At 44.8% G+C, this 26,173-nt stretch overlaps 1 protein-coding gene across 1 annotated transcript; it reads right to left on the bottom strand.

Annotated features, from left to right (window-relative positions):
* Nucleotides 1-13,581: 13,581 nt before the first annotated feature.
* On the bottom strand, nt 13,582-25,739 carry LOC311137574 (nuclear factor 1 A-type-like; the record flags this gene model as incomplete). Its single annotated transcript, XM_084172086.1, has 3 exons — nt 24,776-25,739; nt 18,999-19,527; nt 13,582-13,637 (listed from the first exon to the last, which is right to left on the bottom strand). Exons 1-3 carry the CDS (start codon nt 24,800-24,802, stop codon nt 13,582-13,584), a joined length of 612 nt encoding a protein of 203 aa, XP_084028212.1. The 5' UTR covers nt 24,803-25,739.
* Nucleotides 25,740-26,173: the final 434 nt, after the last annotated feature.

The following is a 26,173-nucleotide window of genomic DNA, read 5'->3' as shown; positions in this document are numbered from 1 at the left end:
GGCTGTGAATGCAAACAGGACAAGGGTCTGGCCGGAGCCGTTATCAGCACAGGCTCTCCTCTCCCTGGGCAAGGCAAACCCCCTTAAATTCCCCTCTAATTCCCTCGCACAAGGCCCGCTTTCCAGATGGGCCCTGAGCCCCATGGCCCTGCCAGCAACAGCTTGCGCTGCGTTTGTTGAAAACAAAGATCACGGATTAAATATAATGTGCCGCACCGCACACAGAGACGGACAGAGAGAGAGTGAGACGGACAGAGAGAGAGAGAGAGACGGATAGAGAGAGAGAGAGAGAAGAGAGAGAGAGAGAGAGAGACGGACAGAGAGAGAGTGAGACGGACAGAGAGAGAGAGAGAGAGACGGATAGAGAGAGAGAGAGACGGACAGAGAGAGAGAGAGAGAGACGGATAGAGAGAGAGAGACGGACAGAGAGAGAGAGAGAGAGAGAGAGAGAGAGACGGACAGAGAGAGAGAGAGAGAGAGAGAGAGAGAGAGAGAGAGAGAGAGAGAGAGAGAGAGAGAGAGAGAGAGAGAGAGAGAGACGGACAGAGAGAGAGTGAGACGGACAGAGAGAGAGAGAGAGAGACGATAGAGAGAGAGAGAGAGACGGACAGAGAGAGAGAGAGAGAGAGACGGATAGAGAGAGAGAGACGGACAGAGAGAGAGAGAGAGAGACGGACAGAGAGAGAGAGAGACGGACAGAGAGAGAGAAAGAGAGAGAGAGACATACAGAGAGAGACGGACAGAGAGAGAGAGAGACGGACAGAGAGAGAGAGAGAGAGACGGACAGAGAGAGTGAGAGAGAGAGATGGATAGAGAGAGAGATCTCTCTCTTTCCCTCTCCTCTCTCTTTCCCTCTATCTCTCTCTTTCCCTCTATCTCTCTCTTTCCCTCTATCTCTCTTTCCCTCTCCTCTCTCTCTTTCCCTCTATCTCTCTCTTTCCCTCTCCTCTCTCTTTCCCTCTCCTCTCTCTTTCCCTCTATCACTCTCTTTCCCTCTATCACTCTCTTTCCCTCTCCTCTCTCTTTCCCTATATCGCTCTCTTTCCCTCTCCTCTTTCTTTCCCTCTCCTCTCTCCTTCCCTCTATCTCTCTCTTTCCCTCTATCTCTCTCTTTCTCTTTATCGCTCTCTTTCCCTCTCCTCTCTCTTTCCCTCTCCTTCTCTTTCCCTCTATCTCTCTCTTTCCCTCTCCTCTCTCTTTCCCTCTCCTCTCTCTTTCCCTCTCCTCTCTCTTTCCCTCTATCGCTCTCTTTCCCTCTCCTCTCTTTCCCTCTCCTCTCTCTTTCCCTCTATCTCTCTCTTTCCCTCTCTCTCTCTTTCCCTCTTTCACTCTCTTTCCCTCTCCTCTCTTTCCCTCCTCTATCTTTCCCTCTATCTCTCTCTTTCCCTATATCACTCTCTTTCCCTCTCCTCTCTCTTTCCCTCTCCTCTCTCCTTCCCTCTCTTTGCTTCCTTTCCTCTCTCTTTTTCCCCCCTTCTTTCTTAATCCTCTTTCCCCCCATTCTCTCCCTTTCCCTTCCCTCTCTTTCTTCTCCTCCTCACTGTACCATTGTTCCTTCTCTCTGGGCCTCCCCTCTCTACCTCCGCCACGGCCCCGGCCCACTCCCTCCATCTAACCACTCACTGTACTTACCACACAGGATATGGCAGACGTCATGGAGATGCGCCAGAGCCCAATATTGTGACACGACGACTGAATTCAATCCGCCTCAAATGATTACTTTCTCGTGCTTCGTTTGGGCATCTTTTTTATTGTATTTTATTGTTTCTATGTTAATGACAGTGTTCTTCCTGCTTGTGGCTGTGAAATCAACACGCCAATACTCCGGAAAATGCTTAATGGGGTCAATTCAGTTATTTACAATGAAGTAATCTGTAAAATGGCACTACTGCGTTCAGAAACAGAATTGCCGGTACAATGTGAAGCATTAATCAGCGCGCTAGCCGCCCCGGTCGAGGCTTTGACAGAGGATGCTGTACGTTCGCTAATGTAGCATATGTTTAACCTACATGCACTGACTGCAGCCTAGGAAGCTGGAGAGTAGTCCATTCAATGGCCTTTCATCTATCTATATAATCAATAAATCTAAATCCGATGATTTAATCTGTAACAATATTTAGTTTTTGTCAAATCTCACTGTGTCTAATAACATTCCTCAACTTTGACCTCTCCCATTGAATCTCTTGTATTCTCAATCCTCACTGATGTTCACTTGCTGGAACAACAAAGCACACAAGTGTACAGTATTTCCCTGTGGTGACTGAGAGTCATGACAATGTTCCCTGTAATGTTTGTGACATCACTCACCCTGTGGGTGTGTAGGCGAGTGTTCAGCGAGCGTGTATTCATCCAACAGGAATAGCCGTAAACAGATCAATACCACATGCTGTTCTGATAACTGAATACATTCATTCGCATTACGTTTATGCTCCATCATACTAGGGCTGGGAATTGTCAGGGACCTCACGATACGATATCATCATGATACGTATGTGCCAATATGATATGTATTGAGATTCTCACTCAAATTGAATCCCTATTTAAAAAGAAGATGGAGAACAAGCCATGAAGGAAAATACTGGAGTTTTGGTGCAGGTACAGCCAACTAGCGCAAAAAAATAATATTGCGATATTGTCAAAACAATACGATGCATCGTCCCGATATGTAACTATCGATTTTCTCCCCGATAACTACATCACACCATTGATTTCTCTGTAAGGACCCGCGGCCATTCAGAGAGGGAAGGACTAGTCACTAGGAAGTTGCACTTCAACCCTAGTAGCCATGTTTTAAAGGGAATTCCACCACTTTGAAAAAGATGAACCTTAAAAAGTGGTGGAATTCCCTTTAAAAGTCTAGGGACTTCAACCTAAAATACTTATTTAATTGTAGCAAGTTGAGAACATCGACAGTGTACAGACAAAAAGTCATTTTGACACACATTCCACCACACAAAACAACTGAACTGAATTAGGTTAACGCTCGTTATTGCAAAGCTTGAATAAAAACAAATAAAATACCAGGCATCTTCTTGGGTTTGAACACAGCGCAATGGGACTGAGCTAGCTGGAGAGCGGGCAGGCAGGCGGGAGCTGCCACTTTAAAGACGCTGTCTATGCTGTGATTTAAGTGCGGGGAGGGGTGGTCTGGCTATTTCATAGAGCCTGCATTTAATTGCTCCGGTGGCACCTAAACCGTCTCCCTCAAAAGCCCTTGGAACCTGGAGGATGACGCAGCTAGCTAGCTACTGCTGACACAGGGCGTGGATCACACCTTCACAAACACCAGAGGAGAGGAGAACTTGGTTCAGCCAGGAGAAGTATGCAAAAGGAAAAAAGGGGGGTCTCCCTCTCTCGATTCAATGCAGAAAAACAAACTATAAAAGGTGCTTGCTGCTGTGAAGCTATGCGTGGGGTCAGGGGAGGAGAGCAGGTTTATCCTCCTCTCCCTCTGCAGAGAGCATTTGGGTCTGGCTGTGGAGGGAGGCGTGCTACAGGGGTAATAATACACCCCATAGCCTGTCATTTCAGAGCCGGCGCAAAGCAGGGCAGGCACACAAAATAGAACTATCACTTTCCCTCTCCATCCTCCCCCCGTCCTGAAAAAACCTGACTCTCAGTGCTGCATGCTGAATCACCCTGGGAAAGGAGAGAGGGAGGTAGGAGAGATCGAGAAAGAGGAATACAGAATGAGGAGGACACATGAGAGAGCGAGAGAGAGGGAGAGAGAAAGAGGAAAAGCAAGGAGAAAGGGAGAGTGCCTGGTCACAGCACTTGTGTGTAGTTTATTTGTGGTTGCAGCAGCGAGGCACATGGTGGTGGTGGCTAGCATCTGCAGGGCAGGCCCCGATACACAAACCAACGCAGCCCAGAGGTAAACCTCTCCCTCATCTCCCTCTCATTTCCAAAACCTCAAGCATCTGGAGCTGTTCGAACTAGTGTATTTGGGTTTTAAAGGGAATACAAAGTCTGGGCATCGGCTGCATTAAAACAATCAAGAGCAGGCTTAGCAAGATTGTTATCTGTGTTCTGTCATCAACCAAAGCACAAACAACGGCTCTTGAGCACCCGGTTTACGATGTTAGTCTTTGTCCTAATATGCGAGGGAGCAAGGTGGTTATAAAAGTCGACCTTAGGCATTCAGACAGCCATTTTGGCTCTTGGACACTGTCCCAACACCAAGAAAGACAGACAAGTGTTTTTCGTTATTGTCCATAATGTCCATGTTGAGACGCTATTAACAGACATCTGTCAGTTTCCCGTGCTCAGGACAGGAGTTTGAGAAAAGAAGCGTGAATTGGGCTGTGACCTCGGGGCTGGGCGAGCGCCCACCCACCCCGTCACCGTGGTACTGACAGCACACCAACAAGCCCAGCGCACGAGATCCATCTCTCTATCTACCGCTACGCATAGTTTTCTCACAGTCCGAGCAGACCGCACAGATTTAGTGTCTACTGGAGAAGTGTGTATTCTATGGGGGTATATGCTGAGTATTCTTATCAGCCATGGTCTAACATACGTCTGGGCTTATACAGCATGTGATTATACTGTCACTTAAATTCATTTGAACTAAAACTAAAAAGTCCTCAACCGTGTTGCTTCACACGACCTCGTAACCCCAACGCATCCAAAGAGCGCAACAAGCAGGATGAAGTTTTTTAAAGTATTTTGCTATTATGACCCAGACATCCTAGAAAATGTTTTTCAAGCAGACTGGGGTCAAATCACAAAGGAATTGGGTTTTCCAAACTACAATTTGTGACTTTTTGGAATTCAACTCACAATCAATAACGGGACCTCAAATACATGCCTATTGCTGTGCATTTGGAAAGCCCCAGGTTCCACCTTAACCGTAGGCGTTTTAATTGCTGACGAGAAAAGCAAGAGTCGTTAGAGCGCAGATCGCTTTTATCTTAACCAGAGATGCTTTTCATTGTTTTGGCAGAGGGGGCACGGGGAGGGGGGGCGCAACAAGTTATGCAGATGAGATGTTAATTAGGCAAATGGTGAATTAAGACTAGACCAGTACAAACCAGGGGAGTGTGGGAATGGGGAGTCTGTATGAGCCAGCTGCACCTCTTGCATCCTAGTTCAACGCCCCCCCCCCCCCCCCCCCTTCTATGCATCACTTCTTCTTCTCTCAGTCTCTATCCACTACACCTGATTGGGACGCACCAACACATACCATTCAGTGTCTGTCTGAGATTCTATTTTGTATGGAAAGTCATTGGTAGGGATAGCTGCTCTTTGCAGTTTCTCTTGGCAGGCTTTGTCTGTGAGGAGCCAATGGCAACTGGGTGCTCATGAGGTTCTGATGGACCCTAAATGGATGAATAGCGATTCACATGCTAATGAGTAAAGAAGAGGCGGCAACTGGATAGTTTTGTTGTTGTTTTTTCTAATTTCTTGTTTGTTCTTCGTCCGCTCAGGACTCTGTTGATCTGGGTGGGGAGGGGTGGGGGGGTTTAACTCTTTGAGGGTATCGCCCTGGGGACGGAGGGGATTCGAGGAGATCCCTCTTGTTCCCACACTGTGCGTGCACACATAATGGGAGGCTAACATACCCCTGAGGACTTACGAGAGGCCGTTTCTCTTTTAGAGGTGGTGGGGAACAATGATGGGAACCTTTTCGACCATAACGAGTTGAGACTACGGAGCATGTGAAAAAGATAATTGATTTTAATTGAACGCACCATCAATTATCGTCAACTATTCACATATCTTTAGTGCTATTATATCCATTAGGATTCAAGGTGATCTCTGAATATGTTCTCCGTTGATATGGAGGCTGGATGTTGTATTATCAATATGGTTAGTGTTTCTAACCGAGGCACAGTAGACAGTGTCAGTGTAGATAGCTGTCAGAGTGTATTTCACAGCTAGATTTTTTCGGAAAAAACCCTGACGAAATGGTTACCCACGGTCAATAAGGAGTTTGGAACACTTCACTCCTGTACACACAGTTTCAAGGGCTGTGGCGGAGGTGTAAATTCTTCATTGTTTATTGGCGGTCAGATCCTAAATAATGTGTGCCGTGCCTTGCATATTGTCACAACCCTCCAGGAAAAAGATAGCTGTGACACCACAAGCTTTGTGAAGAAAGAACATTGCCGACCTGCCCAATGTACCGGCCACAGCCCTTTGATGGCTTTACCCGCTGATAGCTTCTCAACATCAAGGTTAAACTGTCTCTGTGGTATGAAAGGGAAATACCCCAAACCTTTTGGAAAGGAGTCACCTGTGTAGATTTTAACATGGCAATTACAATAATATTTGAGTTCCATTACCCTAGTGAAGCCTAGTGAAGTAGTTGAAAAGACTACAAGCCAATACATCGAGAGGGTAAGCACACGTCAGTACATTTTAGAGGACACAGCCTGGTGTAGTGTCCATTTAGAATTAAAGCATTTTGATTTGTTATTAGCTTATCCCTCCCCCTGGCTCGCACCCCTCTCTCCTCTCTGCACCCTTGAAAGCATGTGGTGACCCAGGGATGTGTAAAATGGGGGCCAAATGAATTGCTTGGGCACTTGAGCTCTCCCAGCCATTACAGCGGGCTGCCCTACCTGTGTTGAGTCAGCAGTCCGCTCACTCTATCCGTCTAATGGACAGCGCAGGAATTTAATTAGCATGAAGCAGCAGAGAGAGAGAGAGAGGGGAGAGGAGAGGAGAGGAGAGGAGAGGAGAGGAGAGGAGAGGAGAGGAGAGGAGAGGAGAGGAGAGGAGAGGAGAGGAGAGGAGAGGAGAGGAGAGGAGAGGAGAGGAGAGGAGAGGAGAGGAGAGGAGAGAGCAAAAACGTGTCTGTGTGTGCGTGCATATGCATCTCTGTGTGTGTGTGTGTGTGTGTGTGTGTGTGTGTGTGTGTGTGTGTGTGTGTGTGTGAGAGAGAGAGTTTTACAGTACAATACAGACAATACTCCTCAACCACTGTCCTTTCTCTTGTCGCTCCACAGGTATTTCTAACCTCAGCTAGCTTCTGCTGTCATAGCTGCATATTTGTTTTGTCCCTATGCAAACATTTCAATTTTGGCCTCTAGACGACGTTGTTTATGGTGTGATGGAGACAGAGAAGATCGAGCGACACTCGTAAGGGTAGTAGACTAGTATAGACCCTCCCTGCTCCAACAGAGTTCAGCCACGGGACATCAACAGAAAATAGCTGTCACCAACCAGACAACTATCCCACCTGCACCATGCAGAGAGATAGAGAGGGGGAGAGAAAAGTGATGGGGAATGATATGCTAGAGAGAGAGAGAGAGAGAGAAGCACTAACTTTTGCCTGCCTGGTCACAGGGAGAGCAGTTTTGGGCTGGTCACACGGCACAGAGTTGGTATGATAGAATGTTGCCTTATCTCAGTATATCTGACTTTGAACCATACCCTCCAGCCTCTCTCGCTCAGCTCCGGGGTGGGGGGGGGGGGGGGTACATACGAGCAGGGATTAGGCCAAGGGCTACCACCACTTGTTTTCCGCAGCCAACGGGTGTGAGGGGAAATATCTGGCTCGACTCACAGCAGGTCCCAACTTTCTAGGAAGACGACCCACCAGTAACGTTTCGGGGAATATTGACTTACTGCACTTTTGCTTGACGAGACGCCGTGAGATACTTTTGTTTGGCGTGTGTGTTCGTTAGCAATTACATAAGCGCTCACAGTGCACAGACAACACAAGGGTCATAGAGGTAAACCGCAGACACCTTGGTTTAGGACAACTTACTGAGGTTAGCCCTCATTATGGGGCCTGTATGGTCTGAGTAGAAGGTCAGGTGGTTCTTAATGACTTCTCTCCCTTTTGTTCTGTCCCCTCCCTCCTCCCGCCCTCCAAGCCCAAGCACGGATAAAAGGAATCTTTAAACAATATTCAATATTTCACGACAGAGCGCTGAGTTCTCCGGGGCCAGACGCCTTCTCTGTCTGTGTGAAGTAATATGAGCTGTCCATTAGGAGAGGGAGGCCCCCCTCAGTTCCCATCCATTTGGGTTCAGGAGTTGGTCCTGACGATGGAGAATAAATAACACACAGAAAGAATGACGGGAGAAAACTGGTTCGTGATTATAAGGGGCCTCAGAAAAAGACAAAAAGACATTCATTTAAACGTGCATATACGGGAATAGGAGTTTCTCCTTTCTTGATAGGAAATTTTGACCAATTAGCTTGGTCGCCTAGAGCCTGGTTCCCAGACAGTTTCACGACTAATCAAGTGCCGCTTTTGTCTCCCCTTTGAAAACAGTTTTATGGTTGAAGGGCACAAATAAATGAGGGCCGTAATGCTTGGCGGTCGAGAATGCACTTGTGTCAGACTTACTGGTCTAACAAAACTAACAAGCAGCAAGCATATCTGGGAGTGGCCACACAATCGCAGGGGTATCTCGTAAAAGGTGCCATATTAATTACCTAAAGAAAACGCACCATGCGGATCCACTCTTTGGGAACAACAGACCTAAAGTGAGGGGGGGGGGGGGATTATTTCTTTCTGTCCCTCATTCATGGCAGAGTGGGAAGTTTTACGGTGAAATCACCGTGCAAGAGAAGGTGAGTAGGAGAAAGAGGCACGGGTCATGATTTGACAGTAGGTTTCCTCATTAGGCCACACAAGCCATACAGACCTAAATAATCAGCATCTCTCCCCTTCCTCTCATCTCATTAGCCTTGGGATGGCTTGGAGCTGGGAAGCACTTCAGGAATCGAAAAAAATATCCCAACTTCCCTATGCCTGGCTTTCTTTTCGGATCTTTAATTTCTCTTCTTCAAAAAGGTGGCTTGGTCCCGAGCTTGTTGTTTTGCCCCGGCATGCCAGGAGAAGCAATGTTTACATTAGCTCCTGACGCAAGCCAGGGAAGCGTAATTGCTAATGTACTGGGTTGATGCTCAATGTTTTCTTGAAGGAGCGCCCATCCTTTCCGCTGAACTAAACAAGGGGATTCAGTGTGCGCTGTGCCAGGGCCTTGTGGCTTGGCACGCTGTAGCGCCACAGCCTTATTATCCATATTGAATTATTTATTTATATTGCCCTGCTCCGCATACACAGATGGAGCGACTGAGGGCGGTGCCGGTGGAAAAATAGTTCAATAATAAAATAAAAAAGACTCCACACTTACGCCCCCCCTACCCCCACCACCACCCTTCACTTGTCAATAATTAAAAACGACCATCTGACAATATGAACAGAAACCAATGGAGGGAAGAAAACGACAACAAAGAGGTGAAACGTCACGTCAGAGGCCCTCGTTACAAAATGGCCGCTTCGTATGGCTTCTCCTCCTGGACGCTGTCCAAAGCGGCCGGACAGTGTTCTTGAAATATGCCGAGGGGAGAACAGCTCCCCTCTCTCTCCTCCACTCTGGGGCTTTGGGATGGCTCACTGTCAAATCCCCATCTCTGCTGCTTAACTCACCGACCAAACACAGTCGACTCGTTAACCTAACGACTACCGTCCTCATCAATCACGGTTAGAGTGACTTTGGAGTTTGCCTGGTTCTTCTGTCCGTTATAACCACAGGCCTCTCCGTCTCCACATCTCTGGTAATGCAGCCTAACTGCAGTTGTTTTTGAGGGGAAGCTGTTGGAGATTGAAACGGTAGATGCAGTGTTCCAGATTGATACTTTCCAGGCTGTAAGAAGGCGAGAGATGGATTTTCCCTCTCTATCCAGTGCATCACGAGGAGGAGCGTGTCACTCACTCACGGTTTAATCACCGCAGGGTGAGCAGAGCAGAGCGGGGGACCCTGGGACTGTGGGCCCACTGGCAGACGGCTGGCCTGACCTCCATTCTTAACTACAGAGCAGCCGAGAGAGACAGGACCTGCAGTAGTCTACACACACTGCCCCCCCTGCTAATTTTAATGAATATACAGTATATGCTAATACTGTTAAATATAATGTAAATATAATGGGGTAACATGTAAAAAGGAGTAAACGTGTCAGTTGGAGCACGGAGAAAATACATCTTTGTTGAACTGCACAGCAGATGGGCAGAAATGGTATAAGGATAGAGCAGTGATTCAGGAAGCATTCGCCGCTATTACACAAGAGCTAAAAACAACACTTGACTGAACACACTCACTAAGACAAGACATGCATTGCAAACACACACACAATGCAAGAGGAACCAGTTCAGTAAACCCCTAGTCTTTCTTCTATATTTGACCAGCCATACGATAGTTTATTTTTCACTTCTTTCACCATCTGTAGCAACTTTCCCCTACAGACGGCCACAGCTGTTCTGTTTCATGTCTGCAGTCCCTTTTATATGCTGTCCCAAATGGGTTCACCACACAATAGTGGCTCATCAGTCGATCACATGGTCTCAGTCTCTTGCCTTGGCACTGAACGAGTTCAGACCTCTTCAAGATAATGGACAGCAGTGCCCCCACCACAACGGACAGAAAAAACACACAATTCTAGGAATGCATTTGTAATGCTGGAAATCGGTTTCCCTCTTCATCCTCCGGTGTCCACTCTGCCAGTTTTCTGACTGTACTTCTGACTGTACCACTCTGGCAGTTTTCTGACTGAACCCCAACGCTCACCCGATTTTGCATGTAGCTAGCCTTGTGGCTATGCTACGCTCCCTCTGAGACGACTCTTCAGAAGAAGAATAACACACCTGTTTGGACTGATGAATATTCACCAGGGCTCTCCAACCCTGTTCCTGGAGAGCTACCGTCCTGTAGGTTTTCACTCAAATCTAGCGCACCTGATTCTAATAATTAGCTGGTTGATAAACTGAATCAGGTTAGTTACAACTGGGGTCAAAATAAAAACCTCCAGGAAGCTATCTCGACTGGAACAGGGTTGGAGAGCCCTGGTGTAAACCTCCAGGAGGGATTCTCTCCAGGAACAGGGTTGGCGTTAAAACCTCCACTAGGGTCTCTCTCCAGGAACAGGGTTGGCATTAAAACCTCCAGTAGGGTATATCTCCAGGAACAGGGTTGGAGTGAAAACCTCCAGGAGGGTATCACTCCAGGAACAGGGTTGGAGTGAAAACCTCCAGGAGGGTATCTGGCCAGGAACAGGGTTAGAGAGGCCTCGTGTAAACCTCCAGGAGGGCTTCTCTCCAGGAACAGGGTTAGAGAGGCCTGGTGTAAACCTCCAGGAGGGTATCTCTTTTATTTTATTTTTACTCCCCAATTTCGTGATTACAATCTTGTCTCATCGCTGAAACTCCCCAACGGGCTCGGGAGAGGCGAAGGTCGAGTCATGCGTCCTCCGAAACATGATCCACCAAACCGCGCTTCTTAACACCCGCTCGCATAACCCGGAAGCCAGCCGCACCAATGTGTCGGAGGAAACACTGTTCAACTGACGACAAAGTCAGCCTGCAGGCGCCCGGCCGCCACAAGGAGTCACTAGAGCGCGATGAGCCAAGTAAAGCCCCCCCGGCCAAAACCTCCCCTAACACGGACGATGCTGGGCCAATTGTGCGCCGCCCTATGGGACTCCCGGTCACGGCCGGTAATGACACAGTCTGGGCTTGAACCCCAGGCTGTACTGATGCCGCAACACTGCGATGCAGTGCCTTAGACCGCTGCGCCACTCTGGAGGCCATAAAGGACCAATTCTATTCCGTAAATGTTTTCTTATCAAGTGTAAGAGAAGCAAATCTCAGACGTCAGACCGTCGGTCCGTTTGCACTGGGCCGGCTAGAAAGCGGCAGCTGAAGTGAGAAAGCTAGGGCACTGGGTGTCGGGAGATGAGCCTCTCTCAGTTGCTAAGATCCCCTATAAAGATGGTTACGCTATTTTCCTACTGACTGGCACAAATCACCAGCTGCAGCGCATTCCTGTAGCTCCCTTGACAAAGACGGGAGAGGAGCTGACATTTAAACACAGTGAATCCTGTAGCTCCCTCGACAAATACGGGAGAGGAGCTGACATTTAAACACAGTGAATCCTGTAGCTCCCTCGATAAAGACGGGAGAGGAGCTGACGTTTAAACACAGTGAATCCTGAGATTCGGGCCTGACCGTCTGATCGTCTCTTCCTCCCCTTTCCTACCCTCTCACGCACTGACACATTCATTGGTGTGTGTGTGTGTGTGTGTGTGTGTGTGTGTGTGTGTGTGTATTTGTGTGTGGTTTAAAAAGTACTTCAGTTTGCACCGCCGACACGCCATCATGTGGCATGGCAAATCAATGCGCAGGACAACAAGTGGAATATTCCAAGACAGGCGGCGAGATGAATGGCTTGTTTCTACCTCTCTGCGTGCGCTTTCACCCATGTACAGCTAGCTAGTGCACGCTTGGCAAAAAAAAGAAAAAAAGGTCCCGCCGGTAATTAGATGATTAGCACAGTTTCCCCCGCTCGGGCCCGAACAGCATATGAGCTGTCTGCCCACCATTCAAATGAAGTCCTCATCAAGTCCTAATACAATCACAGTGCATACAATAAAGACTGAGCAATGACGAGCGCTGAGGCTAGAAGGGAGCTAAAGACAATGGGACTCTTGTTGAATGGCATGTGGGTACAAAGAGGCCATTCTCAGAAGTTAGCCAAAGCTGCTGTTCTGAATCGGGAAGAGACTTCTGTGTCCTGAATTCCTGAATGGTCTTAGCCGTTAAGGAGAGCTATGGTTCAACACATGCAGTTCCTAGGCTTTAACTCCTTTGGAACCAGACAGGCCCCAAAAAACAGACAAAGAACAGCAAATATCCAACATGGAGGAGAGGAGAAAATATCGCTCCTGCAGATCTGAGGCCCACAGATTCCTGTCTGCCTAAGTCTCATAGATAACCACCATATCTCATGAACAAAGAAGAAAGAGAACAGCGAGCTTCAGAAAGCTTGGCACATGCCTCCGTCTCCCCCTCTCTGCTGCTGGAGATGTCTTGGAGTGAATGGGGCATTAATGCAGAATTAATTAGCCCAACTTCCCCATCCGTCCATCCGTCCGTCTGCCCCATTGAGACAGCAGCTAGCCCCCCACCACATCCCCTCTCTATACACATGCCAGACCACCTCTTACTATGCTGCACTAAAGCTAATGCTACGTAGCCTAGCCTCTGCTGCTCAAAGTGGCAAAAATAAATAAATCTGTCCAAATACGAGATTTAGAAATTAGCTAATCTGTTTTATGTTTCGCATATTGAAAGGTATTAGGATTTAAAATGCCCATGCTGAAATGCGCTGGCTTGTTTAGTGAGAGAATGAGTTTTTGTTTGTCAGATGAACAACAAAGAAATTGAGAAAGACGGAGGCATAGAAGGTCCTCAAAGCAGTCAAGACGACAAATGGGCCAGCGTATTTGTTTTTGTTTTGTGATCGTTCATGCTTCAAAATTCTCAACTGGAACCAGACAATATGTTCCAAAACTGTACATTTGTAAGGATTTCGGGGAGAGCTCAGCGTTGACAATGCACTTTAAACAGATTACCTGAATTTGCGGTGCAAATTAGGTTTATGAGATATTTACCCACGTAGGGTGAATGCTGTTCGACAGAAATCTTACAATGTTTCCCCATCTGAGAACCTTATCTGCTTTGTTTAATCCAATAAACCAGTGAATAAATGGTTTAAAAGAAGGTCATACCCAGTGAAATTAAAAAGGCAGTGTATTGTATCAGACTATCTGATCCCGGCTGGGCTAGTCCTTTGGTACTGGGGGGCTGTGCCAGCTGTGGGATTTCTCTAGTAGGTCATCTACATAGCAGACACACAAACTTGCTATTACTCGCTGATATCAAACACTATGACAATGAAGCATTTTTATGAATGGGCCCCAACCTCAATTACAATGAATGGTACAGTGTGTGCATGTGTGTGTGTATTTGTGTCTCTGTACCGCTGCACTTACGAAAGAGAGCGTGGTGACACAGTCATTGTTATAATCATAGCTATGGCAGTCGGGTGGTTAGTGGGATTTAGGGAGGGGGGGAAAGTCCCAAACAGGGTTGAGTGGGTGGGTGGTGGTGGGTGGTGGTGGGGGGGGGCAGTAACCACAACAAAGGTTGTGGTTTATCCCACAAGTGCCTTAAATAGCTCCAAATTATTGTTATTCCTCAGCCTGTGGAAGGGGAGGGAAATATAAAACGGCTGTAACATTAGAAGAGCCAAAAGTCAGCCGGTAGATATTGCCAGATTGAGTTACTCTCAGCAAAAAAAACCAGGCAACACAGCAAACCACCATCTTTGTGTGTGTGCACCGTTACAAAGGAACGGCAGGTATCTTTTCCCTTTCTCTGCACCTCGTTTTACAGCTGTGGCTGATGATCTAAACTGGCAGCAAACCAGACTGGTGTGCTGTGCTCTGTGTGTAAGGCCAAGTCATTTCAAAACCCCTCTTCGCCCAACCTGTGGAGGGTTGCGCAAAACTCTCTGGACATAAACGCTTGCAGTTCCAGGGCAGTAAAACAAATGGAGTGACTCTTTACTTTTGATCAGAACCTAAATGTTACAGTGCCTCGAGGATGCATCGTCAAAGCTAACTAGTTTAGAGAGCTACAGCGCAAATCTGTTTAAGAGCTCAGAGGGAAATAGATCAGACGTCTTTACAGACATTCACATTCACACGCAAACTGTTTGTTCATCTCTGCCACCGGGGACATACAAGGTAAAGCGGCAATAAAAACAGCGGCCCTGGAAATGTTCACATGACATGCCACTGAGTGGACCTATCTCATCCAGCCAGTGGTATCCTTCAATTGTATTAAGCACAGCGAAAACAGAGAGAAGGGTGAGATGGAAATGTAGTTCAATCAACTAGGCCCGAGTTTATGTTATTTTGTATTAGAACATCATTCCCCCTAGTTAGCCGATCTATGGGCTGTTTTCTTTACTGCCATCATTTAGGCTAACCATGTGCTATAGCTAGCAATAACAGGACACCAACTCCAAACAAAAGCTCCACTACTATAGATGAACAATCTGCATTGCGTTACTGACGCCTGGATTTCAATGTCTTGTCACTTTCATGACACTGACGCCTGGATTTCAATGTCTTGTCACTTTCATGACACTGACGTCTTTCTCCCTTTACAAGCCTGGGTCTCGCCAGCTCATCAGGCCCTGAGGAGGTAAAGATCAGTCCAGTCCACAGTGAGGCCTTGAACCTCCTTAACCCTCCCTCAACTTCCTTCACCCTCCATTTTGTGATTGGTTTCACTTCCGCTGGTGCTGCACGGTGGTGACTCGTGTCTCTCAAACAAGCCAGCATTTTTTTTGTGGGGGGGGGGTTTCTTGTTCTGCTGTAGTTTGTTGAGATGCAAGACACATTTCCCGAAAGGGACACACGATAAATAATTATTAAGTGCCCATTATCTTGAGTCGGCAATCAAGGTGGGCATCAAAGGACCAGAGTCTTATCAAGAGTAACTATCCCATTTGAATTATTAGACAGTTGTCCACCAGATAGTTTTTGCAATACCCTCCAGTCTACTTGCTCTTGTAATATAATAATGATATGCCATTTAGCAGACGCTTTTATCCAAAGCGACTTACAGTCATGCGTGCATACATTTTTACATATGGGTGGTCCCGGGGATGGAACCCACTACCATGGCATTACCAGCACCGTGCTCTACCAACTGAGCTACAGAGGACCAACAGCAGTGCCTCTTGTCCAGAAGTGACATGAAGTCATGGTTAGCAGACTTAATAGAGCGCATAACATTAAGTGGAAGCAAGGCCAGCTAGCCATGGGACCACTAGTCTCAACACAATTTTCTTTCATCCAGTTTTGTGCCAATAATAGCTATCTGGGTGCAATACAATAATTTTTTTTTTTTATCGGAACATTTTAGCAATATAATTTGTATGATTTCATTAAACTACCACTGCAACGGTTAATCACCCAACAACTTTCAACTTTACATAAAACTATCTAGGCATATGCCATCAATGGCTACTAAAGCATTCTATACGGCTTGCAGAATTTTTGCTATTTTTTTTAGCTTCCATTAAATAAATGGCTTGAAGCGGTTGCTTCGGTCAATGCCGAAACGGTTATTGGCTAATTTTAACCAACTGGTCCTGCTGCCCCAAACCAAGTGAAAGTGGGCTGCTTTAACAAGAGGTCACAGAGGCTTCCAAAGCCAATGCTATCCAGCAGCTTGACTGGCTGCTAATGAGGGGTGATATTTGTCTAAGAGGTCAAATGCCTAGAAGATAGGGTCAAGGCCCTAACATCTTAAGCCATGACCTTTCCCACATGTTGAGTGCTCCTGTGATAGCGACACCCGTTGCCGGGCCGAGAGCGAGGCCGTAAATTACCCCTGGCCACGCTGCCTGCTCTGGAGTCAAAGGGGGGCCCGCCCTGACACCACATTGTTCCTAAAGATGACAGACGATGCGAGCTTGTGACGGTTGAACAACGCACGGAAAGCCCTGGTTAAAGACTGATATCCCAGCCCATCCCCTCCCACACACACACTCGCCACTAAATAGGGTTAGGCATGTGGCATTACATCACAAAACTCTCCCAAGAATAGAAGAGTAAGCCTAAAGATAAAGATAATAAAATGCTAATTAAGTTGTAAACTTTGCAAGTATTCATACACTTTGCAAGAATTTGCACAATAGTTGTTCTTGAGAATTTTAATACCCTGATAATAAAAGTGCTCTACTAAGTTTGCTGTTAAAAGGGTTGGTGGCAGGATAGTGTTGGCACGGGGGTGACAAGTCCCCTTCTACCACCCCTTGCACCGGCAGCAGTGGGGGATACATTTAATTACTGACTTCAGCTGAAAAACCCCACCTTCGGCATCGGTGGATGAGGTCATCTCTCTTTAGATGGCTTTTAATCAACAGAGCTCTAGAAATGCTCCACTGCTTTAAATAAGACACAGGAAGAAACCTGATCCTGTGGGACGAGGCGACGAGAGAGATAAAGAGAGAGAGAGAGAGAAAGTGACGGGGAGAGAGAGAGAGAGAGAGAGAGAGAGAGAGAGAGAGAGAGAGAGAGAGAGAGAGAGAGAGAGAGAGAGAGAGAGAGAGAGAGAGAGAGAGAGAGAGAGAGAGAGAGAGAGAGAGAGAGAGAGAGAGAGAGAGAGAGAGAGAGAGAGAGAGAGAGAGAGAGAGAGAGAGAGACGGAGAGAGAGTGACGAGAGAGAGAGAGAGAGAGAGAGAGAGAGAGAGAGAGAGAGAGAGAGAGAGAGAGAGAGAGAGAGAGAGAGATGCTCTGTGGGCACCATCTCTTTCTTCTCCCTCTTGCTCTGATTCACAATCAAGGCCGAAAAAACATCTAACTTCAGCTATCAGAATGCTGGCGAGAGCAAAGCGCCCATGAATAGGCTTACAAAGTATAAAAGCTGGCAGAATGGGTTTTCCATTTTAGCCACAATGAGCCTCAGCAAATTGTATACTGAACAAAAATATAAATGCAACATGTAAAGTGTTGGTACCATGTTTCATGAGCTGAAATAAAATGTTATTGACGCACAAAAAGCTTATTTCCCTCAAATTGTGTGCACAAATTTGTTTACATCCCTGTTAGTGAGCATTTCTCCTTTGCCAAAATAATCTGTCCACTTGACAGGTGTGGCATATCAAGAAGCTGATTAAACAGCATGATCATTACACAGGTACACCTTGTGCTGGGGACAATAAAAGGCCACTCTAAAATGTGCAGTTTTGTCACACAACACAATGCCACAGATTTCTCAAGTTTTGAGGGAGCATGCAATTGACATGCTGACTGCAGGAATGTCCACCAGAGCTGTTGCCAGAGAATTTAATGTTCATTTCTCTACCATAAGCCGCCTTCAACGTCGGTTTAGAGAATTTGGCAGTACGTCCAACCAGCCTCACAACCGCAGACCCTGTGTAACCACGCCAGCGCAGGACCTCCACATCCGGCTTCTTCACCTGCTGGATCGTCTGAGACCAGCCACCTGGACAGCTGATGAAACTGAGGAGTATTTCTGTCTGTAATAAAGCCCTTTTGTGGGGAAAAACTCATTCTGATTGACTGGGCCTTGCTCCCCAGTGGGTGGGCCAGTCTCCCAAGAGGGTGGGCCTACGCCCTCCCAGGCCCACCCATGGCTGCGCCCCTGCCCAGTCATGTGAAATCCATAGATTAGGGCCTAATGAATTTATTTCAATTGACTGATTTCCTTATATGAACTGTAACTCAGTAAAATTGTTGAATGTTGCGTTTATATTTTTGTCCAGTATATTTGAGACAAATTGTATCTGTACCTAAAAATGTAAGTGCAAAAAGAAACTTTGGAAATTAGTGTCAATGTTTGACTTGTCTACACCAACGAGCACTTGAATTTAATGTTTTATGTGTTTAGCATATTGCTAATCAGGGATTTCTTTGTGTCCTATTAGATCGTCATTGACTAAGCTGTTTGTGGTATTCATGATGAGGTCCATTATGCAGAATTTGAACAAAAATCCTCCAAAGGCCTACACTTTTGTGCTTGGCCCAAGTTAAAATGAGCTCCCATTCCAGCCCGATTAAAACCTAGTACTGCACAGCTCCCACAAGGGAATCAATCCTATAGGCTTATTCCAAACATTAAAAGCTCCATTCAGATATTTGGCCAAAATCACTACACAACTTTTTTAATTTACATTTGACGACTTTCGATGCAAAAATCTGCAAAAACTGAACAAAAGCTTTTTAAAGAACAACAACATTGACAGTATGATGCTATAGGAATGTAAAAGTAGGAACACATTACACCTAGCTCACTTAAGCTTCCATTTGTTGGAGAGAAGAAATTATTGTAATTAAGGTGCTTGGTTTGCCTGGTGAAACAGAGCACTTCCAAACCTTGCAAGTGAAAGCTGGTGTTTGTGTTGCTGTTAGTGGAGGAAGAAGCCCCTGCTTGAAAGAGTGAAGCCAACTATGTACTTTACATTGGCCTGCACTCTCTGATAAGGTTCATTTGACCCGCTAACCCCATCCGAGTGTTTTTATTTTCGATTAACAGTACAACTTTATCACACATTCCATTTCTTATGATCACATGGAGTGAGGCCAACATTTACGCAATTCCAATTTCTAACAAATGTTGACTTGTTTAGAGAGTTGAGAAACAAAAAAGAGAGACTTACCTGCATGCACAAAGTAGGCCAAGTAGAGGTCGAGCTCCTTTACAGAAACTCCAATGTGATGAGGCTGCACACACAGCCCTGGGTTCGAGCACTGTGGGGACTTTACCAGCCTTTCGCCATCAGTACTTTCAAGGGGAATACCTTTGAATAAAATCACCATGACCAGGTCCAACCTCCAGACTTTGTCTGCCTGGCGCAGACAGTCGATCCTCCTCATCTTGCCCTTCTGGTCGGGGTTGGACAGCACGCAGCACGGGGGCTTCTTCCCGGTGACGGTGAGCACAAAATCCTCTCGGAACTCTGGCCGAATGTCCTTGCGGAGCTTGGCCAAGAGGCGTGATGCCCACTTCTGCTTGACCTCAGGCTTCTCACTGAGCAGCTCGTCCTTGACTGCACGCTCCTCTTCCTTAGACATGCGCTTCTCATGCTTCTTGAAGTACTTTCTCTTGCGGGCCTGCAGGTTGAACCATGTGTAGGCAAACGCTCGCACGTGGGGCAGCAGAGCTTCAATGAAAGGATGGAATTCATCCTGTGGAAGAGACGACCACAGGATAAAATAATTATGAATGATTTGGTGGTAACATACATTCATAGTGAAACACTTTTTTTATGTAATCGAATAAAAGACAAAGCAGCAATCATCATTACAATTAATCTTGTGAAATCAGATATACATTGAGTAAACACTAATTTACTTTTATCTGAAATATGTAGGAATGCAATAAAGAACATGCACTACTACTCTTTGATAGAATATCATTCAAAAAATGACTTTTTAGAAAACAAATAATATGCAATGTCTGCCACGTTTGTATTTATGATTATTTATGTCCTTTTTTTGCGCTTGGGCCGTTCTATTAACATAAGGAGAGCTGGCTAACGGAGGAGTTTCTCTGGGCCGTATGGACAAAGAGGGAGCAGTGTGAAATAGGGCCTGTCTAGGCCATGTCTTGGCTCTCTGGCAAGAATGTGGGTCTGTGGGGGTCTGCCAGAGAGGACATAGAAAAAGCAATAACCGAGTGGGAAAGCTGAAAGTCTATTTTTAACTGTTTGCCATGCAAACATATATGCGTGAGCAAACACACACACACACACACACACACACAAAGAGATGTACAGGCAAAAACGTTTCGCTCAGAAAACTGTTCCAAGACTGGTACATTCTATGGGTTTTTAGCAGGGAGAGCTGCCTGCACAGCTATTAGAGCAAGAATGTGGATAGATGGCATGTTGTGGATCAGTCCGTTACACCTGCTACTAGCACAGTCACACACTGGACAATATGCTCCCTCTCAAAATCTGGCCTCACAACATAAAACAGGCCATGGAAATGTTACAGCACCACCCTACGCCAGAACAAAGCAGCACCATGCAACCAGACAACAACCTCTGAACTACTCTCTCATATTTCAACTAGTCTCGTGTCTGCAAACTCACACTGGAATATTTTCGAGGAACAAAGAAATTGTAATAATAGATAAATGACCACTACCATTAAATCTATTGAACTGACGATCACAATGACGACACAATGTTAGTCCCACTTTACTGCATGGACATTTTAGATAATTACAGTATATAAAAAATAAACACAGCTGAGCTACCAAAGAGATGAAAGGTGCCTAAACTCCTTTGTAAAAATCATTATTATGTACTAAAAGCGTTCATTGCCGAATGAGAAAATAAAAGAGCACTGGAACCTGAAATCTTTACCTTTAAATTAAACAAATACCTCCGGACACACCGTTTTAACTCAAAAGTATAAGTGTGCCAATTCCAAGCACTCCGTTTCAATTTTGTACCAGCATGCCACACTAGATCATGCTATAAGCAACAGAGCAGATATGCTTCTCTTCTAGGTGAGTTGTTACATGCATATGTACAGTGAGTACATAGTTTGTCTGGACTGTGGGTCACGGCACGGGACTAACAGTACATTTTCAGATGCACCAATGAAATCCAATCAAATGTAATAAACAATAAGAAATCACCACTCCAACAGGGACGTGTTTTAATTTCCCAAACACACTCAGTAGAGGTTAGTGAAGTAATGAGTGGTCTGGAGTAGGCTTCACCTCAGGCCATCTTACCACCCCGGCCATGCAAAATGTGCTCAACTACAAATGTAGGATCTGAATTTGAGCCAGTGCAAAATGTGCTCAACTACAGATGTAGGATCTTAATTTGAGCCAGTGCAAAATTAGCTCAACTACAGATGTAGGATCTTAATTTGAGCCAGTGCAAAATGTGCTCAACTACAGATGTAGGATCTTAATTTGAGCCAGTGCAAAATGTAGGATCTTAATTTGAGCCAGTGCAAAATGTGCTCAACTACAAATGTAGGATCTTAATTTTAACCAGTGCAAAATGTGCTCAACTACAAATGTAGGATCTTAATTTGAGCCAGTGCAAAATGTACTCAACTATTCATAGATCAAAGACCTTTGTCCTCATCTTGATATGTGGAAATACTGTACCTCTGACTGGGATGGCATGACACCATCCTTTTCATCGAATTTCAAAAGGACTCACACTCCCTTGTCTCATAGGCATGAAAATGGTATCGTTTTGAAAACCAGTAAATGGCGTCTCCAACTGAAGTTATTTCAGCCAATGTGCTATGAAATATAACTTCTTCATGGCTGATATGTGAATTGTTATTTGTGGTTTATGTATATAATATACAGTTCCCCTGTCGCTGGGCCATTTGAACAATCCCTGCATAGTCTACATTTGCCTTCTTGTTGCTTTTCAACATTAATAAAACACACACGCACAGGTGCCTCAACCATTTTATATATAGGCCTCATTTCAATATATATAATCTGCTGCATTTCCACTAACAAACCCTAGAATAGTGTATATTTACTGATAAAAGTGTGTCAGTAGACATGTTAAGTTAAACTTCCAGCTATGAAGTTTGTTTTCTTTCTGTACACTTTGGTGACAGATCTAATGTTTCCAAATAACAGGCCTGTAACAACAGCTCATGAATAACTGTAATTTAGAATAGAAGCAATGATGGTAATCCCCTCCTACTGACACCCACGCCACAACACAGAGGTACTTATGAGAGTGTGTCGACGAGCTTACTTTCTCCTCTCCATGCCCACAACAGTAAACAGACTCAAACAGAGCAGACCATTGCTAATCAAATTGGAGCAATTGCACAAAGGCAAATCTTCCTGCTTTTACTAAGTTGCTGCGGACTCAAACACCCTCATGTAGGCTGTAAGGGGCATGTTTTTCCAAACTCATGCAATGTGCACAACTGTTTCTGTCCTCGCATCTCCTCCATGTCTAGACACAAACGGTACCATGTGCCTCAAAGACAGTACGCAAAGACACATTTTGGCAATTATCAATAGTTTTTCTACGATTGCACAAAGAATGTCAACGTTAAATTCTAGGTATAATATTTTATGCTTTGCAGTGAACAAAAAATATGGAAGTGCTTTAGGCATGCCTGTCTTGTATACGATTCGACCCACAAAAAACTTGGCAGATATGCCAAATATAATTGAATCAATTGAAAGACTTTGATAAGTATTTTTGCCCAAATAAGATGATAATACACACAGTGTTTTTGTAATATATCATTCAACTGTCAATACTTCATTTGCCAATTAGAACAGATTATGTTTTATACATCTGAGATTAATTGTAGTACATGTGAATTCACCTAGTCATGTTTTAAGAAATAAAAAACAGATCCAGGCAAAATTAGGATGAATAAATATGTGAGACATTTCTCCAAATGTCCCTTCTCAAGTTAGTGTCCATCAACTAATATCAGGTTTCAGTCTTCTCCTTTGGGCCCATTTCAGTTATGCCTTAAAGTATATGCACTGTACATTCTTATGAAATATTAATAGATAAATATTCAGGACTTATCAGTAATCCTTGGCACTAGAGGTAAAGGAGCACTAATGGTTTTGAAATGGTCTTCCATTGTAAAGGTTGGCAAGTCCAGGACCAGAACCCATCATTGCTATTAAGTCAGGTACTTGTCATTTACATCAATTTGCACCAATAATGTGGTCATATTGACAAAATGTTAGAAAAAAATAGGCTTTATCCCAAAATAATAATGAAAAGTACATGTATGAAAACATGAAATCAATTTAGGGAAATATTATCAAAACTTAAATGATGTTGATAGTTAAATACAACTGATTTGAGACAAGGCCAATAGATAGGCCTATTGGTGGCCAATATTAAATCAATTTCAAAAACTTAAACACTTGCATCCATTCTACTGTGGCCTTATGCAGCTATAGCCAAATAAAAGAATTCCGCACACACAAAAAATCCATCCGAACTTTTACAATTCAGTTTCTGCCCTCCAATAATGAGAAGAAACAGAAGAAAAAAAATCGATGTTGTTATAACATTGTAATATGTGAACAATTATAGCTACAGTTAATAAGTGCGTTTTTTCTCTGTTAATTTAAATGTGTATATAGGTCCTCCGTTCTGTCACCTCACCAAACCTGTAACACTATGTCTGGAATATAGATAGACCTTTTCTGCGCCTTCCTAACACGCAGCTGCAACTTTCCTCCTGGAAATCTTCCATTTAGCCCAGGCTACACGTATGGAGAATATCTTCTCATCTTAAAACAAACCCATAACTGTATTATGATACATTTGCTAAAATGATATTTAGATATTTTAGGAAAGACAGATCCGATAACACTTTTAAACATTAACGACATGGATATGCAACTGATCATTTAGCAAGCTATTCCACTAGCGTTCCCACCTTGAATAACTTTTGGTCTTCAAACCACCATATTTCGGGTTATGAAACTCAAACAATAATCATTCAAGTCCAAGAAAAGACAACTATCTTGTAGCACAGAAAGTTGTTGAATAATTCTTAAATATAATCGAAGCTCTTGAGCAAGTGCATGCTACATGTCACTCATAGAAAAAAAAAATACTATTCATAAAAATCGAATATAATAGTAGCCTAGTAGCCTATTTGAAATGTCCCAACTTGTGTTGTCCCCGTGCACATGGCTCACGGCAAAGTTCAATGCCAGAGAGTGGCTAAGTTTAATGCCAGAGAGTGGCTAAGTTTAATGCCAGAGACTGGCGGGGACCCGATACAGTGGAACAGTTGTAAAGAAATGCAGCAACATTTTAAATTCATAAAAGTTGCTGCTGCCAAGAACAACCAAAATCGAAAGCTTACAACACTGATCCTAATTTTGAATATTTTTGGATTCAATTTAGACCCAGCAAATTGCTGTCTTTTAAATATCGTGTTCAAAGCAGTAATCGATAAAAAGTGACAACTGCATGGATGTTAAACACCCAAAGTGCAGGGATCTGGAAGCCGGCGAGGGAAGCTTTGGAAAATGATGTACCCATGTTAAAACATAGCGTGCATTCATTCATATCAAATATGTGGAAAGACACGCCGATAGCACCGTGCACATGTAATTTATAGGAAAGGTCACCTTCATTTTTTGATTGAAACTATGGATACAAAAAGTAGTCCAAGTTAAAGCGCGGTTGACACCGAGATAGGCTATGTCTAACATGAACTAAAATAGACATGCATATACGTGTGTATATATATATGTAGGAGGTAGGCACCATCCGCCATGTGGTAGTTAGTTCAGATGGCTCTGACAAACCAGGAATGCTAAGCCTACTGCACACAAACTTATATGCCTTGAGCAACGTTAGTCCATATCGTTCTGTCCCTGAGGAAGAAAGCATGAATGCAACAAAAATGGTTAAAGACAGATGAAAGCCTCACTTACCTGTGTTAGGCATAGTGGTGAATACATATCTGCTGTATCTAATCTTGGATTTGGAGGGTGTATGTATGTGTGTGCGCGTGTGTTTGGGTTGCTGTAACGGGTCTGCGTGTGTATGTGTGTGGGTGTGTGTGTGTGTGTATGTGTGTGGGTTTGTCCGTGTGTGCTCTTGTATGCGCGGTGGCTGTGTCCGTGTGTGTGAAAAGAAAAAAAAGGAGAGACAGGGAGAAAGGAGAGAGAAAAATACAGCCTGCTTCTTGCTTTCACATTTCCAACTCTGCGAACTGCAACGAACGCTTCACCGCTGCATAGAGCTGAACTTTAACCCCGCCTCGAGTTACAACGCTTCCACTCTCCGCATTCATCTACCGTACAGTGCAGTAAAAGCCGTAGAGCAGTCCCTTTGTCAAAGAACTCATAACTTTCACCAGAGGCATATTAAACAATAAAAGAAAAGTCCCAAAGCAGACCGGCTGCAGCGGAGGTTAAAAATCACAGGAAAGAGGAAAAAATAAGGAATCTTCGGACCGTCCAAATCTTTATATCTCGTATTAATACCGTTACCGGACTCGGTAAGAGATCTCTCATTCACTCCACTGAAACCTTGCAAAAACCAAAAGCATTGAAGGCATGTGGTGTGGCTTGCTTCACGGTGGAGCGAACTCTGACATGAGTCTGTCGGATTTACGAACGAGAAGGGTGCGGTAGATAATGATTGTAGTAATGCCTCTGAACACCCAACCAATTGCTTGTTGCTGAAGCCCGACAGATGGTTTCCGTTTAGAAAATAATCTTAAACAGGAGACGATAAAGTGAATCCGTTTTGCGTCTGTCCTGTATATGGCGAAGAGGAGGATTTTGTTCTTTGGATTATATACGAGGATTCAGCACCCGATCTACATTTATATAAGGTTGAGTCGAGCACGTTGTTTATCTTTTAACCGCGGAGAGGAGCCACAACAGCATACACTGAGTTCCATACAACTACAGTTCACTTTTGTACACTGTGTCCGGAGGACAAACTCCTGTGCTCCCCTCTCACCATAGCTTTTAAGGAAGTAGGCTACTGAGACCAACAATGCAATGAACATGTGGGGCAGTAATATAGCCTATATGCTTACATAGCCTGCAATGAACATGCGGGACAGTAATATATAGCCTACATAGCCTATTTAAATGTTCAAATTATAAACAGCCTACTTGAGCCCCTAAGCCCCGGCATGAAATGGCTTTTCAAAGTGATGCAAACAACGCGAACCTATCAATTTCAATCAGGAAGAGCAGGGATCGCGTAAAGCTGCAACACCAACACTCCTAAATAAATGTTCTTATATGACGTTTGAAGCAAATGAGACGGTGTATAGCCGGGAGGAGAGAGCTCGAGGGATCACCACACACTCG

This window comes from Coregonus lavaretus, assembly GCF_964263955.1.
Source record: "Coregonus lavaretus genome assembly, chromosome: 11".
Lineage (NCBI taxonomy): Eukaryota > Metazoa > Chordata > Actinopteri > Salmoniformes > Salmonidae > Coregonus > Coregonus lavaretus.
Note: the sequence above shows the minus strand (reverse complement) of the source record. Positions and strands in the feature narration are given on the sequence as shown.